Source organism: Enhydra lutris, unplaced genomic scaffold, assembly GCF_002288905.1.
Source record: "Enhydra lutris kenyoni isolate GAN:26980312 unplaced genomic scaffold, ASM228890v2 scaffoldscaffold16, whole genome shotgun sequence".
NCBI classification, from domain to species: domain Eukaryota; kingdom Metazoa; phylum Chordata; class Mammalia; order Carnivora; family Mustelidae; genus Enhydra; species Enhydra lutris.
Window position 1 is genome coordinate 12,738,884 of NW_019154100.1, and position 22,912 is coordinate 12,761,795.

The 22,912-nt window shown below is 33.6% G+C and overlaps 1 protein-coding gene across 4 annotated transcripts in view; it reads left to right on the forward strand.

The window, feature by feature from the left end:
- LOC111147237 (PHD finger protein 14) overlaps positions 1–22,912 on the forward strand; it is a 232,980-nt gene that overhangs the window by 157,260 nt on the left and 52,808 nt on the right. For 2 of the 4 annotated variants that reach the window (XR_002640605.1, XM_022503156.1), the window contains 2 exons: positions 4,559–4,585; positions 5,324–5,441. Coding sequence is in view for 2 of the 4 variants with exons in the window: in XM_022503156.1 (XP_022358864.1) it covers positions 4,559–4,585; positions 5,324–5,441 (145 nt within the window). In the remaining 2 variants the exon portion in view is untranslated. The remainder of the gene's footprint in view (positions 1–4,558; positions 4,586–5,323; positions 5,442–22,912) is intronic. The other 2 variants (XR_002640604.1, XM_022503155.1) reach the window with 1 other exon arrangement.

Genomic DNA, 22,912 nt, shown 5'->3' on the forward strand with positions numbered 1-22,912 from the left:
ACTGCTGAAAAATTTCCAAGGGCATGAGCAGATGGAGATCAGTTTATTAAAAAACAAAGCAGACGTGTTTCAGGTATGGAAATGTCTCATCATTCTCTCATGCTGTGAGGCGGTACTTGACCTTAATTATGTATTTTTATATGAATTCTTTTGGTTTCATGTTTTATTTTTTTGTTTCCCTTTGGATCTTGTAACCTGGCTGTTACAGATGTAGCTAACTGAATTGATGTTATTATTTAAGTTATCATTAAATATGAATTTGGATTTCAGTAATTATCCAGATACTTTTTTCAGTTAATACACTCTCATGGGTAAAGACTATTTTTGTCTTTCTTACCACTCATTCATTCATTATTGCCTGTGATAAAAATAGAGGTCTATAGTGGCACTAATGAAAAATGTTGAAGATCTCCACATTAGTCTTTTATTTGTGAGATGTGATCTAAAGTACATTTTCTAATTATTTCATTTAGAAAATGGTTGTATAGATGGTTTGCACTAAAATTGTAAAATACAAGGAGTAAAATGTCTTTACTGATATGAAATGTTATTATGATTGGTAGAATACAAAATTTTGTTTAAGCTTGTATTATTTTAAAAGTTATTTAACTCATGGGCCACAATCCAGCATTTTCTCCATCCGTTAATATGAGTAGTTAAAATAATTGGCTACTATTCAATGAAAGAATCTATCACTACCATTAATAGATTTGTGTGGGTGTTTTAATCTGCTAGTGAATTTTATTTAAGTAATGTTAATATTCTTTTGATCTTTCTTATATAGAAGTTTTACACAGAGATCATGAAAAAGTAAGGAAACCCAACCCATCAGTTTTCTCAATATTTAGTCTGTTTCCTTTTGAGTGAAGAGATGTAATAGTATATATTTTCAATCAGTATTTTACCGTATATAGACATGGACCTAAATAAAATGTTCCTTGACATAAAAAATAGTTGTGATTATGAATCAACTTGATCACAAAAAAATGTACATCCCTTTTCAAGTCCCATGTATGGATTTTTCTTCTTCTGAAATTTAGCTTATAAGTTGGCTATAAGTTACATGCATAGGAGGTGCACTTAATTGTTTCAGTTAGTTTAAAAATAGTTATTTAGTGTATTCTAATGAAATTATCAATTGGAAATTAAGAGGGTTAAAGAAATCCTTTGGAATATTGGTTTTTAGCCTTTTTCTTGGTACAGGCAGAAATAAATCAGTTGTTTCTTTTTACTTGTATTCATGTCCTCAGTAATCAGGTAAACCAAGGACTGCTTGTTGTATGGATCTTAGACATGAACATAAGTCATTTTCTTCCTCTTCTTTGTCTAGGGTGCTAGACTTAACCATATGCTAAGTAAGTATTTTAAATACATATAGAATTGTGTTTATATCTGCTTTATTATTTACATTGTATCCTTTATGAATCTGATACCTAGGAAGTAATATTTAGTAATAATCTAATTTAAAAATCAGGTTTCCTTTCATCTTAAGTGGGATTCATTTTATCTTATTAAAACTGTAATTTTAGAATGCTCTGTAGTTTAATGTGTACAATATTTATTAGGTGTTTAAAAGATACTTCTTTAAGTATCCTTTTAATCCAATTTGTATTTTATTTAAAAAATCCATAGTATTTCTTTATAGGTTAATTTAATATTCTCTTTTAAATATTTTAAGATACTGCCTTTCTACTTAGTATATGTGCTATTGGTATTATAATCTGTTTTTTTTTTTTTTTACATAGACATTTGTGTTCTTTAATAAAGTATATTGTGTTATATTATTTGTGGGTCAATGACTGCTCTTGGAAAAGATTTTAAAACATTGTGTTCACTATTTTTGATTAATTAGATATATATATTATGTGCTGTAGTTATGTGTTTCCAGGTATATGTGAGAAATAGTAGAGACCATAAATAATAATTTGATCAATAACTACTTCAACTTTGTTTCACCTTTTAAGTAGCAGAATGATTGCAGACCCTTAGGAGTTTCTGCTTTTCAATTTTTAAAAAAGATCTAAATTTGTAACATGGCCAGAATTTATTGGCTGATAGAAGTTGCTTAAGTTTTCAGAGTGGAGTGTGTGTGAATGAAATAAGTAATCCAGTATTTTTAACATCTACATTGTTCCTCGGTTTCTTAAGTTCTTAATGGTATCTTGCATTTGTCTATGATGTATTAATTCTTACAAATTCTGTTGGAGTTTACTTTGTATCATCGAGGATATTTTTGTTACCAGCATGTAAAGCTATGGATGTCCTCAGTATTCTAATGTAGAAACAACAGTACTTTTTCCACATGGAAATAATTTTAGCCATTTATAGAAAGAGCTTTAATTTGCATATTTATTAACAGAACTGTTGATTTCAAGATTGATTTATTTCTCTTTGTGTTTTTCTTTCCTGGATTTTGACAGTTCCTAAGTATATTAACTACTCTTTTTTTGTTATTTAGTCTTGCAATTGCAGTTTTTATTTACTGGTGAGTGAGCTATAACTTTAGAGAACTCTTATAATATCCCCTTAATTCTGACAAGCAAATTTTGCCTTTCCTCTGAGACCCATTACAAATACATTAGAGTTCCATATGGAGATTAAGTCATTCTAAAAGGTATTACTAATGAAGTACTCAGTAAGGATTATGTTATTTCCAAATGGCATATACTTCAACATTATCATGTAACAAATCTAGCATATAAAACCTTTCTTTTCTCTGTGCATTTATTCTTGAGCTGGTAACTTGATTTTACAATAAATTGAAATCTGGTACAAACTGGAACTCTATCAGTGTAGCAAACTTGTTTTTAAGTTTATTAGCTGGAAATACATAGATATAACAAGAAGAATCACCTGCACCGATGAATGTGAAAAATAAATTAAAATTTACCTTTATATTGATTATGGTGTTTGATGTGAGTTATACACTATAAATTGTAATTTCAAGTTAGCTCAACACAGTTTTAAGGTAAATATGCAATAATTGGGTTGTAATTTGATATGAACTAGGAAAACATTAATGCCATAACTCTTCACCTATCAAGAGCCTAGATTGGCAATCTGAACTCTAAGGAACATTGTGCAAAAACCTGAAGTGAAGCAAAAAGGATTATATTACCCAAAATTGAGTCCATATACTTAACTCAGTAGAAGTTCTCATTTTCATGTCTTTTAATTGTCTGTTTGCATAGTTTTACTGAGGTTTAAGATTTGTTTTCTAAATCCACAACGAATTATTGTTAGGGAAATGCTTAGACAAATAGGGTCACAATATCAGAAAGCAGTAGCCCATACTTTTTAAGCAAGTGAGGACGCTGAAAACCTATAAAAAGTCGAATATGAGAATTCAATTCTCATGATGGATAGTACTCCAAACATAAAAGGCTGGCATGCTGCTGGACATAGCAGCATGTGTTACTTGTATTCAAGACCCTGAGATGACAAAGTAAATTATATTTAATGTATTTTCTTGATGAAGCAAAGAATGTGATTCTTTTTAAATTTCCCATCAAAGATGATTGAAATACTAGTTTTATGCTTGAAGGAATATGCACTCAGCTGTCTAGAAGTCTCAACCTCCTCATAAATTCAGAAGTACTCATATTCTGAAGGTTCCTGTAACTATATATCAAGTAATTGAAGTTCTAACTATTGAAAGGTAAATAAGTTGAATTGACAAGAAAGAACATAAAATTGTGTGGGCTTGCTATTTAGTCTCTTTATGTTACATTTGATGTTAGTTATATGTTATCTGTAATTTTTCTTAATGCTAGAACAACAGGTATTTGAATAATTTGACTTCTAAATATCCTTTGGTTTATTTATAACGGCATAATAAATAAAATGCTGTTATTCCTGTTTGATTTTATTTTTCATGTAGCTAGAATTATGGTAGACAATTTTTTTCAAGGCCGTGTCCTGAGTCTAAAAAAAGGTTTTTGGAAAAGTGCATAAGTTTATTTCGTTCATAAAGAGAAAGTTCTAGAGGAAGAAATGCATAAACTTGTGACATATTGTGTTTTAAATTTCTTTATAACTGAATAACTTGGCTAATTGGCTAACTTTCTGAAACTCTTGATTTCTAAAATGGGTCTTTGGACAATTGGATTTGGTAGCATGATTTGAAATTTTTACATAAATGTAGGTTTATAGTCCCCTTTATTGTGAAAAACAATTGTTTTTCTTTATGTGTGGTTTATAGCACTAATTCCTTCCCCCTTTTTGCTAATAAAGGTTACTGAATAGTAATTTTATATCTTATTCAAGTAATAACATGTATTATAAAATTTTTCTCTTGGTTTTGTAGTTGTGGATTTCTCAATGTTTAAATCAGTAAGAGAAACCATATACAAAGAGAATCTGACAGATTGAAGAAAAGTATCTTAAGTTAAAAGAGCACAAAGAAAATGAGGATATAATCCTTTCTATAACATGTATACATATTTGTTATTTGCTGTCAAATTTTGGTCTTGTTTTTCCAACTGATGCAATTTTTTTTTTTTTTTTTTTTTTTTTACAAAACAATGAAATAATGCAGATCTTTCTTCATTGTCAGCAGGATGAGATTGTCTGAAACGAAGAATAGGTATGATAGTTTATTCTTAGATTTTGTACATCATAGGTGGCAAAGACACTATCAAAATATTTGTTCATAAGCTTTAAGGTGTACTAGGAAGTACTTTGAAAACCCAAATGCATTGAGAGAAAGTGACAGGTAAATTTTGAGAATATTTATATTTGAGAAAAATGATACCACATTCTTAGGATGGTTTTTATTTGCTAGGTTGTGTTAGCATGCTGTAAATATTAGACCATACATTTACAATCTACCTTAACTTGGAGGAAGAGTGATAAGGTATAATAAGGTATAAATTGTATAGGATTGATTACACCTTAAGTTTTTTTTAAGTAATTACAATGTATTAGATTGAATTCATAATCTAGAATTATATGTAGTATCTTATATTAAATGTTTTTAAGCTAGTGGGTAAATGATTAATTCTTGAATTTCAAAGTGAAATTATGTTAGTTTTGAACACATTTGGCTATACATGTACATTCACTCACATGTTCTTAACATTTCTACTATCAAAGTGTTCTAAATGATATTTACTTTGTTAAGTTTATTCCTGTATTTTGCTTTTTCCTAAAACATTTATTTCAGGTTTAGATTGTCTTTGTCATAGACATTAATTTAATAATTTTGTGAACTAAGCATAGAATTAACCATGTTGAAATGTATAGTAGTTTGCCATTTGTCTTTGAAAAAGATAGTTTTTTTTTAATACTATTTAGATATACCATAAATGTGTTTACCCTGCAGGTGTGATGAATGCAGACTGTGCTACCATTTTGGCTGTTTGGATCCCCCTTTGAAAAAGTCTCCTAAACAAACAGGCTATGGATGGATATGTCAGGAGTGTGATTCTTCATCTTCTAAGGTAAGGAGAAAAAAAGTCCATAAGAAGAAGTGTTTTACTTCATTTTGATAGCCATATCATACCATCAGCTTCCTTACTTTAAAGAGAATTATAATTATGAATGACCAACATTTTAATCTAATGCACTTCACTAATATTTTCTGATGGTGATTTTATAGTGCTTAAAATAAGGAATAAACAGCTTTACTAAATTATAGTAGTTTCTTCTGAAATATTTTAGCTGTTTTGTATACTTTCCAGTTAATGTAACATACTAAGTAGTGTTCTAGTCACCAAAGAAAGTCACCCTGTGCTAATTTACCACACGTAGGGAATGGCAGGGAAATTCTGCCTTGGGTAATAAGAAATTTGTTTTGACAAATATATATTAATATATATAAATGTGAGTCAACAGAATAACCAATAAAATCCAATTTTATTTTGTAGATGACTCATTAAGTATATTGTAAATGTTTGATAAAATCTGTTCTTTGAGATTGATATGATATAAGTCAGAGAAAGACAAATACTATATGATTTCACTTATATGGAATTAAAAAAGCAAGACATGAATATGGGGGGAATAAAAGAGAAGTCTATTTTTGAGAAAACTAGTTTTTATAACCTAAAACTTGTTTTTTATATTTATTTAGCTAAGTAAAAAGTATACGGTTGTTTAATATTTTATCTCCAAAAATTACTGAAGTTATATTTTTTGAATGTCAATACTATAATCTTAAATTGTAGTAATATACAGTTTAAGATTATTATTTCTTTAAAGTCTGTGAATAGTTAGACTCCTGGTACTTTAACTCATTTGACAAAAATATTGAATGTATTTGAACTAAGACATTCTGGTCAGCTATAGGTTCATCATATTGTTCTTCCTTAAGTAGACAATGGAAATCAGCTATCTATCCAGGGACATGAAAACGTCTTTCTCAAATGCCATTTAAATACATTTGTCAGTCCTAGAGTTAGTTAAAATTGATATTGAATTCCTTTCTGATGCTGGAATCAAATGTGTATATATGCATACGTGTGTTTGTTTTTTTGGCCAAATTGTTGCCTTTAGATTCTAAGTCTAATTTTGAATATTCAAGAACCTTGATAATGGCCAAGGAGAATGGTTTGTGGATTGAGTCTAGTAATTCATTAATGAATGATCCATTTTTAATTTGAGATTCTCCAAAGGATAGAAATTCACTTTTCAGTGAATTTCAGAACATACTGAATCATGAGTAACCCCAGAGGCATAATGGGTGTCTGTATAAATGTTTGCAGTTTTACCTTTTAATAAAGTATAAGCTCTTGCAAGAAAAACAAAAAACTCCAAATACATATTTTTTTTTTTTTTAAGATTTTGTTTATTTATTTGTCAGAGAGAGAGAGAGAGAGCAAGCACAGGCAGACAGAATGGCAGGCAGAGGCAGAGGGAGAAGCAGGCTCCCTGCCGAGCAAGGAGCCCGATGCGGGACTCGATCCCAGGATGCTGGGGTCATGACCTGAGCCGAAGGCAGCTGCTTAACCAACCGAGCCACCCAGGCGTCCCCAAATACATATTTTTTAAGTTAAAATGATTACGTAGGTTACCACAGAGGCCATCTGTAAAAATTTACTTATGAAAAACTGCAGAAAAACATTTGGTTATAGAAAAAAAACCATTTAAAGCATTCTTTAATCAACTTTATTAAAAAAAATTTTATAGACTTGTGTAATGATTATTAAAATAGAAAATAATGTGCATTTTATTTACTAACCAAACATTTTTGCCCAAGATTTTAAATATACAATATCAATAATTATTTTCCAGGCATTTTACTAAGACCCAGATTTTAATAACAAAAGCTATTGCATGATTTAAAAAATGCTTTACATAAATTGTATTTAAAAATTAAAAAAAATAGTGGTTGTCCTATAGATCTTAGAGAGTTGTCTTATTGGACTCCTTGTGGTATAATACAATTTTTCTAACACATTTCTTGTGTGGAGTTTCTTCCTACCCTCAACAGGCAAATTAGGAAAGCATCTTTTAAAGGATTTATTGCCCTTTATGAATATACTTTTTTGCATACATTCTTATAAAAAGGTTCTGTACTACTATAAACGTGTACCATTTATTCAATTTTTCTTTTCTTTTTTTTTAATTAATTATTTTTATTAACATATAATGTATTATTTGCCCCTAGGGTACAGTTCTGTCAATTGTCAGGCTTACACACTTTACAGCACTCACCATATCACATACCCTCCCCAATGTCCATAACCAACCACCCTCTCCATACCCCCCTCCCCACAGCAACCCTCAGTTTGTTTTGTGAGATTAAGAGTCTCTTATGGTTTGTCTCCCTCCCGATCCCAACGTGTTTCATTTTTTCCTTCCCTACCCCTCAAACCCCTCACTTTGCCTCTTAAATTCCTCATATCAGGGAGATCATATGATAAATGTCTTTCTCTGATTGACTTATTTTGCTTAGCATAATACCCTCTAGTTCCATCTACATTGTTGCAACTGGCAAGATTTCATTTCTTTTGATGGCTGCATAGTATTCCGTTGTATATATATGCCACATCTTCTTTATCCATTTATCTGTTGATGGACATCTAGGTTCTTTCCATAGTTTGGCTATTGTGGACATTGCTGCTATAAACATTCAGGTGCATGTGCCCCTTTGGATCATGATTGATTTGCGGTTGTTGAACCAATCTTGCAGCCCAGGAATAAATCCCACTTGGTCGTGGTGAATAATCCTTTTAATATACTGTTGGATCCTATTGGCTAGTATTTTAGTGAGAATTTTTGCATCTGTGTGCATCAAAGATATTGGTCTGTAATTCTCTTTTTTGATGGGGTCTTTGGTTTTGGGGTCAAGGTAATACTGGCCTCATAAAATGAATTTGGCAGTTTTCCTTACATTTCTATTTTTTGGAACAGTTTCAGGAGAACAGGTGTTAATTCTTCTTTACATGTTTGGCAGAATTACCTGGGAAACCATCTTGCCCTGGGCTCTTGTTTGTTGGGAGATGTTTGATGACTGCTTTAATCTCCTTACTGGTTATGGGTCTGTTCAGGTTTTCTGTTTCTTCGTGGTTCAGTTTTGTTTTGGTAGTTTATATATCTCTAGGAATGCATTCATTTCTTCCAGATTGTCAAATTTGCTGGAGTAGAGTTGCTCAACATATGTTCAATATATGTTATAATTGTTTGTATTTCTATGGTGTTCGTTCTGATCTCTCCTTTGTCGTTCATGATTTTATTTATTTGGGTCCTTTCTCTTTTCTTTTTGATAAGTCTGGCCAGGGGTCTATAAGTCTTATTAATTCTTTCAAAGAACCAGCTCCCAGTTTCGTTGATTTGTTCTACTGTTCTTTTGGTGTCTATTTCATTGATTTCTGCTCTGATCTTTATGATTTCTCTTCTCCTGCTCGGTTTAGGCTTTCTTTGCTGTTCTTTCTCCAGCTCCTTTAGGTGTAGGGTTAGGTTGTGTGCTTAAAACCTTTCTTATTTCTTGAGAAAGGCTTGTATGGCTATATACTTTCTTCTCAGGACTGCCTTTGCTGTGTCCCACAGATTTTGAATAGTTGTGTTTTCATTATCATTTGTTTCCATGATTTTTTTCAATTTTTCTTTAATTTCCTGGTTGACCCCTTCAATTTTTTCGTAGGATGCTGGTTAGTCTCCATGTATTTGGGTTCTTTCCAAATTTCCTCTTGTTATTGAGTTCTAGCTTCAGAGTGTTGTGGCCGGAAAATATGCAGGGAATGATCCCAGTCTTTTGGTACCGGTTGAGACCTGATTTGTGACGCAGGAAGTGATCTATTCTGGAGAATGTTCCATGTGCACTAGAGAAGAATGTGTATTCTCTTGCTTTGGGATGGAGTGTTCAGAATATATCTGTGATGTCCATCTGGTCCACTGTGTCATTTAAATCCTTTATTTCCTTGTTGATCTTTCCCCTACTATTATTGTATTATTGTCGATATGTTTCTTTGATTTTATCAATTGGTTCATGTAGTTGCCTGCTCCCATGTGAGGGGCATAGATATTTAAAATTGTTAGATCTTCTTTTTTTTTTTTTTAAGATTTTATTTATTTATTTGACAGACAGAGATCACTAGTAGGTAGAGAGGCAGGCAGAGAGAGGAAGGGAAGCAGGCTCAGCAGAGAGTCCAATGCAGGGCTTGATCCCAGGACCCTGGGATCATGACCTGAACCAAAGGCAGAGGCTTAACCCACTGAGCCACTCAGGTGCCCCATTGTTAGATTTTCTTGTTGGACAGACCCTTTGAGTATGATATAGTGTCCTTCCTCATCTCTTACTATAGTCTTTGTCTTAAAACCTAATTTATCTGATATAAGCATTGCCACCCCAGCTTTCTTTGATGTCCATTAGCATGATAAATTGTCCCCCCCCCCACTTAAAATCTGGAGGTGTCTTTGGGTCTAAAGTGAATTTCTTGTAGATAGTATATTGATGGCTTTTGGTTTTTTATCCATTCTGATACCCTGTGTCTTTTGATTGGGGCATTTAGCCCATTTACATTCAGGGTAACTATAGAAAGATATGAATTTAGTGCCATTGTATTGCCTGTAAGGTGACTATTGCTGTGTATTGTCTCTGTTCCTTTCTGGTCTACTACTTTTAGGCTCTCTGTTTGCTTAGAGGATGCCTTTCAATATTTCTTGTAGGGCTGGTTTGGTGTTTACAAATTCTTTTAATTTTTGTTTGTTCTGGAAGCTTTTTATCTCTCCTTCTATTTTCAATGATAGCCTAGCTGGATATAGTATTCTTGGCTGCATACTTTTCTCATGTAGTGCTCTGAATATATCATGCCAAGTTCTTTCTGGCCTGCCAGGTTTCTGTAGATAAGTTTGCTGCCAATCTAATATTTCTACAATGCTATGTTATAGACTTCTTGACCCAAGCTGCTTTCAGCTTTTTTGACCCCAGCTAGCCCCTTGAGAATCATCATTCTGAACTCTAGATCTGACATGTTACCAATGTCTGTATTGATTAGGTCCCTAGCTGTTGGTACTGCCTTTAGTTTTTTTGTTTGTTTGTTTATTTGTTTGTTTTGTGGTGAGTTTCTCCACCTTGTCATTTTATCCAGATAAGAAAAGCTTTTACTATTAGGTGACAGGGTGTGGACCTATTTTTATTGATTTTGAGGGGGATTCTCTGTGCCTCCTGGATCTTGATGCTTGTTTCCTTTGCCATATTAGGGAAATTCTCTATTATAATTTGCTCCAGTGTACCTTCTGCCCCTCTCTATCTTTCTTCTTCTTCTGGAATCTCAATTATTCTAATGTTGTTTCATCTTATGGTATCACTTATGTCTCAAATTCTGCCCTGGTGATCTAGTAGTTTGTCCCTCTTTTGCTCAGCTTCTTTATTCCCCATCATTTGGTCTTCTATATCACTAATTCTCTTCTGCCTCATTTATCCTTGCAGTAAGAGCTTCCATTCTTGATTGCACCTCATTAATACCTTTTCTGACTTCAGCTTGGTTAGATTTTAGTTCTTTTATTTATCCAGAAAGCGATTTTATTTCTCCAGATAGTGTTTCTCTAATATCCTCCATGCCTTTTTTGACCCCAGCTAGCCCCTTGAGAATCATCATTCTGAACTCTAGATCTGACATGTTACCAATGTCTGTATTGATTAGGTCCCTAGCTGTCGGTACTGCCTTTAGTTTTTTTGTTTGTTTGTTTGTTTGTTTTGTGGTGAGTTTCTCCACCTTGTCATTTTATCCAGATAAGAATATATGAACGAGAGAATAAAATACTAAAAGGGTGGCAGAGACCCCAGAAAAATGTATACTAACCCAATCAGAAGAGACCCCAAACTGGGGGGAGAAATTTTTAAAAAATACATATATATATATATATTTAAAAAAATATATATGTATATATATATTAGACTGGTGAATAGAACAGAGACACCCACTAGATTTTGGGTGTATTTTGGTCTCTTAGAAGAAATTACCTCCCAAAAGATTAAAGAACCAAAAACTTACTTATATACAAAAATAAGGGTAAACATGATGAAGGGATAGAATATGACTATAAAGATGAAAATTTTAAAAAATTCTAAAAAAGGAATTGATAAGTTGGTTGGAACTAGAAAGAAGAAGGGAAAAAAAAAAGGGGGGAGAATGTGCTCAGGCTGGATTCTAGACTAAAGCCCTATGCTTGATTTAGGGTATATTTTGATATATTAGAAGAAATTGTATCCCAAAATTTTTTAGGAAAAAAAAAATCTTATATGTATACAAAAAATAAGGTTAAGTACAATGAAGGATAAAATATGACTGTAATAATGAAGGTTTAAAAATATTTTTTTTAGAAAGGTATTGTTAAGATGAACTGTTAAAAAATGTTAAGAGAGGGAAGAGGAAAAGTTAAGAAAATTAGAATAAGAAAAAAAAATTAAAAAATTTAACTTCGCAAGATTAAAGGATCATGGGGAGAAAGCCATGAATTCCATGCATTGCTTTCCCCTAGCTCTGGAGTTCAGCTGTTCTCCTTGATTGGTGAGCTTTGTCTTGGCTGGATATTCTTACTGATCTTCTGGCCAGAGGCCTGTTGTAGTGATTCTCAAGTGTCTTTACCCAAGGCGGAATTGCACCGCCTTTGCCAGGGGCCAGGCTAATAAATCTGCTTGAGTTCACGCTCAGGAGTTTTTGTTCCCTGAACGCTTTCTGTAGAGCTCCAGAAGATGAGAATGAAAATGGTGGACTCCCAGTCTCTGGCCCAGAGGAGCCGAGAGCTCAGGGCCTCACTCCTCAGTGCGCCCCCGGAGATAAGCAGTCAATCACTCCTATCTCCCTGATTTCCGGCCACGCTCTGGGCTCACCCAGCCAGTGACCAAGCGTTTCTGTCTCTGGCGCACAGCCCTGTTGGGAGTCTCCAAACCCAGTAGATTCCTGCCTGCAGAGGAAGAAGGTGAGTCTCCCTGGATCTGCCACTTGTGGGATCCTTGCTCAAAGAGCAGCGGTCTGACTGTGCCTTGCATCATGGTTTAAGGTAACACCAAGCTGAAAGCTCACTCTCTGGCTCTGTCTCTGTAGTCTGCTTCCCCACTCTGATACCTGGGAGCTCTGTCACAATCAGACACCCCCGATCTTTCAGTGACCCATGGGTCCTGAGACCACAGTGTCCCTGTGAGGGCTCCACCCCTGCTTAGCCTATGGAGCGATGTCCCTCAGTGGAGCAGACTTTTAAAAGTTCGGATTTTGTTCCCCACTGCTCTGTTGCTTGTCGGGAGCCGGCCCCTCCCCCCGCAATCTCTCTTCCCGTCCTTCGGATTCACTTCTCAGCACGTCCTGTCTTTCAGAATGTGGTCAATTTTCTGTTCCTAGAATTGCTGCTCTTCTTCTCTTCGATCTCCTGTTGAGTTTGTAGGTGTTTGGAATGGTTTGATAACTATCTAGCTGAACTCCTGGGACCTGATGTCATTTCAGTCTGCTACTCCTCCACCATCTTACCTCTCCAGTCAGCCCCATTTATTCAATTTTTAAAGAATGGCCTTAAATTATATAGTAAAGGGGTCCTATTTCACATATGTTAGGAGTATATCACACGTTTTGTAATGCACTAGGATGCCAGTAGCCATTGAGAAGGATAAGGTATTTTTATTTTTGTTTTTGTTTTTTCCCTCTTTACAAGACAATAGGTCTTTGGACTCTAATGGAAATCCATTATGGAGGCACATTGTTAGAAAACTTGCATTGTATTTTCTGTATTCTGGCCTCTGATTGAATACCAGATATAAACACCCAACTTGGCCAAAATTTCATCTAATTATGGTATCTAATCTCTGGACTGTCACAGCATTTTACTGTAAGGTTTACAGCAGTGAAGTGGATTTGTATTTTTATCATACCAACATGACTATTGTGTGCTTATACTTTTTTCCAATAAAAAAATTAAATTTAGTGTAGTAGTTAAGCTGGAAACTTAATCTATTTCCTTGAATATTTGTGTTGCATCCGTTTTGTTTTGTTCACTTTTGAAGACTTCCATTCTTGACCAGCAGGTAGTAGATTTCTGTTTAAATTTTCCTTTGAAAGATGTTTGCCAGTTTGGGTCCTACGAAGAAAGTATTGATGGATATAATGTCATGCTTTAAAATTCAGTGAATTGCTTCAGAAGCCATTTTAAATTAAGAAATCAGTTACAATATTAATATTAAAATATTATTAACATCTAAGCCAAAATTAGTATCATCTTAGGACCTAAAAGAAACCCACAATGGAAATTAATATATGTTGCTTGTCCTTCATTTTCTTCTGTTGTATCTGGTGGATTGTTATTTGTTAGGTAATACAGTGTATGTTTGCCATGATCATATATTTTAATGATATGAAAAGTAAGATAGAAATAGTTATTGCCTGGGAAGGGAAGTGAATCAGTTGCTAATAAATTTAGGTGGGAGGAAGTAAATGTGTAAAATTGTGATGACCATAAAATCATATATCCAACTTCCTTTCTCTGTGGTAATCAGGATTAAGTCCAAGAAGTCTCAGCTTTATTATGAAAATTCAACTCCCAAATAAGAAATTATTTATTTTGCTTAGAATTTTAGATAAACTACAAGGTGAGGTCGAGAGTATATAGCTGAATATGTGCTTGAAAATGCATTGCACTTTAAATATTAATTTGACTGTTAATATTGTTTCCAAATTTTATATGATCAGTCCCCTGATGGTAAACTAATCTCTTGTCACTCTCTAATCCCACCCTACATGGACACCTATTTTGCTTACTATAGTCTGATGGTTTTTAGACTGAATTGTTTGGGAGGAGGTAAGAGAGGGAAAGAGGGTGGATATTTATATCTTTTACAGCTTCCTAAATAATTTTAATGAGCAGTCAAGAATAAGAATCTGTTATGTATATTATGAATTCTTCAGTTATTCAGAAAATTTTTAATCTTGGGACGCCTGGGTGGCTCAGTGGGTTAAGCCGCTGCCTTCGGCTCAGGTCATGATCTCAGGGTCCTGGGATCGAGTCCCACATCGGGCTCTCTGCTCAGCAGGGAGCCTGCTTCCCTCTCTCTCTCTCTCTTTCTCTGCCTGCCTCTCCGTCTCCTTGTGATCTCTCTCTGTCAAATAAATAAAATCTTTAAAAAAAAATTTTTAATCTAAAAATTAATTTTTAGAACTTCAAACCAAATATACACAATGCCTATAACCCAAGTGAAACATCAACAAACCAGTTTAAAATTATGTTGTATACTTACATATAAGTTACAAGGTAGACTAAATATTGTATTTTTTAAATATAGGGCACAGTTCACTATTCAGTCTTTTTCTAGAGTATACTTGATAGAGATCTCAACAACTTCTGTCTCCTAAAACACCCAAAATGAAGGTAATTTATTTTGACATGGTAAAATGAATATGCATAAATATTTTTTAAAGAGCTTCATCCAAGTCATATATATTCACAAATGCCACTGAGAATTTAACTGTGTATTATGTACTTTACAGTGCCTGTGCCAGTTATGATTTTAGCTTTCATCCTTATTTAAGCTCTGTTTGGTGCAAAGCTATAGAGTATACCTAGCAGGTCATTGTATGACTACTAGAAGATGAATTGTCTTAGCATGGAGACCTCTGCTTCTTTGTATTTGATCTATATAGTGTACTACTTTTGAGCAGTACTAAGTTGAACTGATATGCACAGAAATGTCGTCTACATCCCTATGTAAGATTTTCTGGAACTACAAATACAATGCATGCCTCCTGAGGCAAGTGGTACTAGTTGATAACCATTTATTTGTATTAGAAATCCATGAGTAGGGAAAGTGATGACTTTCATCTTTATTTTCTAGTTTTCTGCATTAGCAACTAGAATTCTATAACTGATATACCTGAGTAAAAAGTACATATATAAGTGCTTATTTTCAAATAAAATATTCATTGTGAATTTTGCCCCTTTAAGAATGAAACAAAACAGGGGTGCCTGGGAGGCTCAGTGGGTTAAGGCCTCTGCCTTCAGCTTGGGTCGTCATGATCCCAGGGTCCTGGGATCGAGCCCCCGCGTCGGGCTCTCTGCTTTGTGGAGGGCCTGCTTCCTCCTCTCTCTCTGCCTGCCTCCCTGCCTACTTGTGATCTCTCTGTCAAATGAATAAATAAAATCTTAAAAAAAAAAAAAAAGAATGAAACAAAACAATTTCTCCAAAGAGTATCTTGCCACAATAAATTAAACAAGCACATTTAATTGAACCTGGTAGAATTGGATGTCTGAATTTTTTTTATGTTGAAAATTATGAAAAATATAAAATTAAGGGGCACCTGGCTCACTCAGTTGTTGGAGCATGGGAATTTTGTTCTCAGGGTTGTGAGTTTGAGCCCCATGTTGAGGGTAGAGATTATTTTAAATTCTTATTAAAAATTTTTTTAATTAAATTATTATTTAAAGTGCTTTTAAATTTGAACTATATAACTTACCTGTTAAAGAAAGATTTTTTTAGAATATTTTAACTATTGATTTGACGTCTGGGATTTTTAAAGAATATTTTAACTATTGATTTGATGTCTGGGATTTTATTTAATATTAGGTTAAATTTTAAGTTTATGGATTTAGCATGGTTGACTGAGAGGTTACTTTCAGGTAAAAATTGTACCATTTACCTAGTATTCTTCTAGCATTTGTATGACAAGCATTAAAGCTTACAACAGTTCTTTAGCATTACTGAGTTTTGATTTGCCTGATACAGGTATGTAAAAGTCTGGAGACAAGTTGTTTATACAGTATCTTATAGTAGAATATCATAGAATAAATCTGTGGTAGTTTGTAGACTTACTAAAAGTCTGAGAATTAAAACTGGTGTAGTTATCCTTGATGATAGTTATAGTTACATATTTAAACTTTAGATTTCCTCTTCGCTAGTACGTGAGATAAAGCCCACAGTCCTCCAGTGGATCTTCTACCTTATATCTAGATTAAGTTCAGGCAATTGGCAGTTACTCTAGCATTTTTTGTGACAGGCAGAATTTTTTGTATAAATGTCTTATTTAAGCCCTTAGTTTCTGGGTGTTGTAATTTGAGACTGGTAACAATGATTTTTGAATTCAGTAAGTATAGTAAGTATAGTCATTAACCGTTCCACTAATAATAGTTGGTTATTGTGTTGTTGTTGTTGTTTTTAAGTAGAATGTATTTTTAAAAACTGAACATTTGTATACTGAACTGGTTGTCATTATTGCTTGCTCAGAGGTTCTTTACTTGATGGTCCTAGACATTTTCTGAAACCTGTTCCAGGTAGTATTTTTATCAAGTAACAGTTTGAGCTAAAGAAAGATTGTTTGTGGTTATTCTTTATAGTAGAATTGGAATCTCTACTGATCTGTGTAGTTCCGTAACATAAGGTAATTTTCATGGGGACTGTGTAGTTAATGTTAAGCATATTCATATGCTGTGATATGTCATGGGTAGATATTCCTTACAAATCTTTCTGAAAATACGATTTCTATCCTCCAGGAAGAGTTTGTCAGTGTTTATGACATACATTTGTATATATTTCAACATCATGTTCACAGAAAAAAAATTACTGGAACCACTGAAAAAAATATTAACATATTTTTGTCTAATTTATGTTAATAATTTACAAAATTGAAAAACTAAATCACTTTTTAGATTATACTTACTATAAACTGGAAAAACCAAACTGTATTCTAATATAGATGGCATGTGGGGCTGATGCATTTGCATAGCATGCTGTGGAATACCATATGTGATAAGAAACTAACTCATAACTGAGAGATAATTAATCAAAGTACAGTAGGGTGCCATACATGGGAATGCCTTTCAAAACTCACTAACTTTGGGGCACCTGGGTGGCTCAGTGGGTTAAGCCTCTACCTTCAGCTCAGGTCATGATCTCAGGGTCCTGGGATTGAGCCCCACATCAGGCTCTCTGCACAGCAGGGAGCCTGCTTCCCCCTCTCTCTCTGCCTGCTTCTCTGCCTACTTGTGATCTCTCTCTCTCTCTGTTGAATAAATCAATAAAATCTTAAAAAAAAAAAACTCACTAACTTTATACTATCCTTTAGTTTTTTTCTTCTTCTATTTTTCCTTTTTTCTATCCTTTAGTTTTTAAATCACTTTTTAAATATATATATTTAGATTATGTAGGAGGAAAAAGCCATCTACTAAAAATCTGGTAGTTAGGCTGAAGGATTTTCATTACAGATTTTAAAAAGTTAGTAAGAATATTTTTACTGTTAACCCAGCATTATTAAATTTGGATTATATAATATATTAATGTAAGAATTTAGAAGGAAGGTAGAATATATTAATTATGTGAAGTTTTTATTCCAGTATCTATAAATACAATGAGGGTGAGAGACCTTGTTTGCTACAAAGAGATGGTCCTAGTTGGAATAAGCTAGCCCATTTTCAGAGCTGTGGAACTAACGTAAATAATAGGAAAGGTTTAACTTCTAGCTTCAAAAAACAGATTTCATGTATTCCTGCTACAGATAATTTATCCCTTCTAATTTATTAAACATTTATTTTAACTATTTCATCATTGTGTGGAATTACTTGTCTGTTAAAAATTTTCTTTCTAGGGGCGCCTCGGTGGCTCAGTGGGTTAAAGCCTCTGCCTTCGGCCCAGGTCATGATCCCAGGGTCCTGGGATCAAGCCCCACATCAGGCTGTCTGCTCCACAGGGAGCCTGCTTCATCTTCTCTCTCTCTCTCTGCCTGCCTCTCTGCCTACTTGTGATCTCTGTCTGTCAAATAAATAAAATCTTAAAAAAAAAAAAAAATTTCTTTCTAACCTATGTATTGTGGTTTCAGAAGTACTGTTTATCTACAGGTAAGACTTCTTCATATCTAAGCTAAGAAAATTCAAAGAATGACTCTGAAAGTTAATGGAATTGAGCTCTTAAGTTAAATATATTTAAGTGTTCTAATCCTGATGTTCTGAGATTGATAAGATATTATAGATTAGGGGTCAGGGACATAGCCAGAGTGTTATGCCAGGTTACTTAACATTTAACATGAAATTAGGGTGTGTGTCTCTGTAATTTGTATTTTTAAGTCAAAATATTCTTCCTTTCTTAAAAATTAACCATTAAATTTATGGAGTTTCTTAAAATCTGAAGCATTGTTGAATAACAAAACAGTAATTTAAAATATAGGGAAAGTCAAAGTATGCAGTTCAGTGTAGAATAAATAGCTTTATGTGCTTTGAAAAGAAATAGACTGGGTCCAGATATTAACTGTTGACGGTGCTTGTGACCTTTAGCAGGTTGCTTCATTTCAGTGAGCTTCAGGTTGCTTATTTGTGAAAGGTTTAATGGCAATACTTGGAACAATAGAAATACTCAGTAAATGATATCTCTTCTTACTCTTAAAAATAAACAGTCATTTTAGTTACAAAGAGAAAAGTTCAAAACTAGTCCTAATGTTCTGATTTTTGAATGTAAGAAATGTTTTTAAAAAGTAATTGCTCTTCAGCAATTTTCTGTTTTATTTTTTTGTCTTCACGTACCAACTAAAAATCATTTCTTGCCTCTTTCAGAGTTCCATACTAAATAGAGTAAGGTCATGTCTAACATTTCTATTCACAAAAAAGTCCATTTGTTTAAATTTCTTGCTGAAGTTAAGAGGTGATGAAAGCTATCTTTATAATTCATCTGTTTTTTAAACTAAGGTACCAATGGCTCTCTAAACTTTGAAAATTGCATATTATTCTATTTTATAGTGTATTTTTTCTAAGTCTATTGTGGCTCATTAGCACATCATTTTTTTTAATATTGATGGTAATCACTATTTCATGTTGAATATAGAATTATGGTCTTCTGTGAATCACACAGATCATACACTAATGTGTTTCCTTTATTTTATAAGAAGAAGGCATATTATTTAGAAAATAAAGGTTTACGGTCATATTTAAACCACTGGTTCTGCCATGCATTGAATAATAATAAAAAAAAGTAACTGGCATGGGGATAAAAGGAAACTTGTTTTTAACTAAAGATAGATTTTCTTAATAGGTAAAGAAATACAAGAAGAAATTTCCATAGACTGTGGAGAGGGATATTATTTCCTGGTCAAGGAAGATCATGAAAACTATAAACCTGAAACTGAAATGAAAGTAGGAAGTAAATAAAATGAAATTTAAAATTAACAAACCATTGAAGACAGATATAAGATAATTTGAGTCTACTTGTCAAAGTATATACAGTTTTTGATGATAAAAGATTTCATCAAGCCTAATGAATGATTATAGAGAACAGGCATATATCAGTAACACATCCTTTTATCATATAAATGTTTGAAAACTCCTAAGGATGGAAATATGGAAGGTTCTGGACTAGTCTTTCACATTCCTTGTGAAGCCTGGATATTAAGGTTATTAACTTTTAGGGCATACTGTGTAAACTTAATTAGAATTTCATAACATGATTATGTGCCTTCAATATGTCTTTTTTTTTAACATGCAGTGTATTATTTATTTCAGGGGCACAGGTCTGTGATTCATCAGTCTTATATGACAACGATATGTCTTTTTTTAAAAGATTTTTATTTAAGAGAATGTGCATGCCCAAGTGAGGGGAGGGACAGAAGGAGACTCGGGAGAGAGACAAATAGTTTTGTCTCTACTTCAGATGCCCACTTACTGTACCTACAGACTGTGTTTCAAACCTCCTCGGGCAGATTCAAGGTAGACTGATGATACCTGATACAGTAGCATTCCTGGATTACTAGTATACCATATTCCCTTTCTTCTTTCCAAGTTCTGGAATTGCTCAGCAACATCTTCAGGATCTTCTCTGAGCTGTAAATTCAGTTTACTCCCATGCAGAATCTTCCTCAGTTGCTCTGCTTCATCTTTTTTCTACTTCTTTGCAGCAGCTGATAACTGGTGGTAACTTCCTCCTTTTTACAAACGGCCTTCCTGCCCCTTCAGTGAACTTATTTTCTCCTGGTTTTCTCTCTTCTTAGGAGACCATATATATCTTTGGTCTTTTTGATAGGCTTCTTTTCTTACTTTGCAGGTGACAGCATCCATACCCAAAGCTACAAAAACTTGGGATTTAGGTTTAATGATCCAATTTCCCTCCCTCCTTTCCTCCCTCCCTTCCTCCCTCCTTTTCTTTCTCTCTTTCTATTTTATTTATTTTTATTTTTATTTTTTTACTTTTTAAAAAAATATTTTATTTATTTATTTGACAGAGATCACAAGTAGGCAGAGGCAGACAGACAGAGAGAGAGGGGGAAGCAGGCTCCCTGCTGAGCAGAGAGCCCCATGTGGGGCTTGATCCCGTGACCCTGAGATCATGACCTGAGCAGAAGGCAGAGGCTTAACCCACTGAGCCACCCAGGCGCCTCCTCTCTTTCTATTTTAAGGATGTATTTATTTATTTTTTTACACACAGAGAGAATGTGCGCACAAGCAGGGAGAGCAGCAGGCAGAGGGAGAAGCAGGGAGCCCAGGGCTCGATCCCAGGATCCTGGGCTCATGACCTGAGGCAGAGACAGATGCTTAACTGACTGAGCCACCCAGATGCCCTAACCTACCTATTTTTTCTTAGTTAATTTTCTTAGAAAGAGAGACTTTTTGCCTTTTAAAATCTTATCCTTTGAAAAATAATTAAATATTTACTATTAAATATTTATTTTTAAATAAATATTTTTTGCCTAATAATTCAGACATAATTTAGTGATAAATTCACCAAATTTTAGTTGGCCATTTCTACCATCTAGTAGACTGAGGAAAAACTAAAAAATTTTACAGTAGCAACTTCTAACAGGAAAGAGGAGCAAGTGAGTTTTGGGTGAAGATGTAAAATGGTGTGATCACTTGGAATGCAGAATTAGTTCTGGTAGTCTAATGAAAAGCATATTAATCATAGTTAACAATACTGTATTATATACTTGAATGTTGCTAAGGAAGTAGATCTTAAGTGTTCTCATCACAAAAAAGGAGATGATAATTGTGATGTGATGGATATGTTAACTAACACAATGGTGGTAGTCATTTTGCAATATATGTGTATCAGATCAACACATTACATACCTTAAAACTTACACAGTGTTATATGTCAATTATATCTCAATAAAGTTGGGGAAAAACAAAATTACTACAAAGTTTAAATAGCAATTTATCTAAGTAGGAGAATACTTACTCCAAGTGAAATATTGTTCTGGACATGTGATTAAGCATGCTGTAATTGCAGTGTCAGACTTTGAGTTTTCTTCTTTTAAGTTTTTTTCTTTAAAGCTAGAGAGTAATAATTCAAAATAGCAGTTTTTAATATAATTAACATCCTTTATATAAAATCTTGCTTTAAAAAAATGTATGCTTGTCTTTTTATCTTTATTTTTTTCTTTTCTGTGACTCAGCTTTTCTGGAGAAAATTGGAATCAGAAAAGAAATTACATACATTGTGTTTTTTTTTAATTTATTACAAACACAATACATGGTCATTAGAGAATATTTGGAAAATTTTTAAAAACATTAAAAAAATTCAAATTACCTGCAGGGGCACCTGGGTGGCTCAGTCTGTTAAACGGCTGCCTTCAGCTCAGGTCATGATCCCAGGGTCCTGGGATTGAGCGCCCACATCAGCCTCCTGGTGCAGCGGGGAGTCTGCTTCTCCCTCTCCCCCACCCCTAACTCGTGCTCTCTCAAATAAATAAATAAAATCCTTTAAATTACCTGCAATTATAGTACCTGTAGGTATCACATTTCTGCTCATGTTTCAGTAGTATATCCTACTACAACCTACTCTTTAAAAATTTCAATCATATTATGTATTCTGTTACATAATTTTTTTTGTTATATAATTTTTTAAATTGTAACTGTGTATGGGACCATTTTCTGTGATGTTAGATACTTTTTTTCTAACCAGATTTTTTTTGACCAGATTTTTTAGTACTGTACATTTCTTTGCACAGATATACTCTTGGTATAATTTCTGGGTCAAAAAACTGAACATATTTAAAATAAAATATAATTTTAGAAATTATAATAGCAGTTAATGTTTATTGAGTAACCTCTATGTGCCCAGCCTTATTTAAGCACTTAAAACATATCATCTCATTTACTCCTCACCACAGTCTTCAAGGTAGTTACTGTTTTGATCTCCTTTGTGTAGGGAAAAAAGTGAGGTACAAAGGAGGATTCCACATGTAAGTGGTGTAGCAGTGATTCAAACCCAGACCTGCCTGATTCTGGAGTCTTTGTTTTAGAAACTTGCTTTACCGTATTGACCACTGAGCCACCCAGGCGCCCCACTTTCCCGTATTGAAATAGGTATTTTTCTATTCCTTCTTGCATGAGATTCTCAAATTAGATTTTGTCCTGAAGTCACAGTAAATTTTGATAATGTAGAACTCAGATAATTTTGTATTGTAAATAAACAGCACTGTAACAGGAAAAGGGAATACCTTTATTGTTAAGTGGGATCTGTTTTGGTGTTTTTAGTGAATAGGGAAATCAATAAAGCCTAGAGGTAATTCTTAAA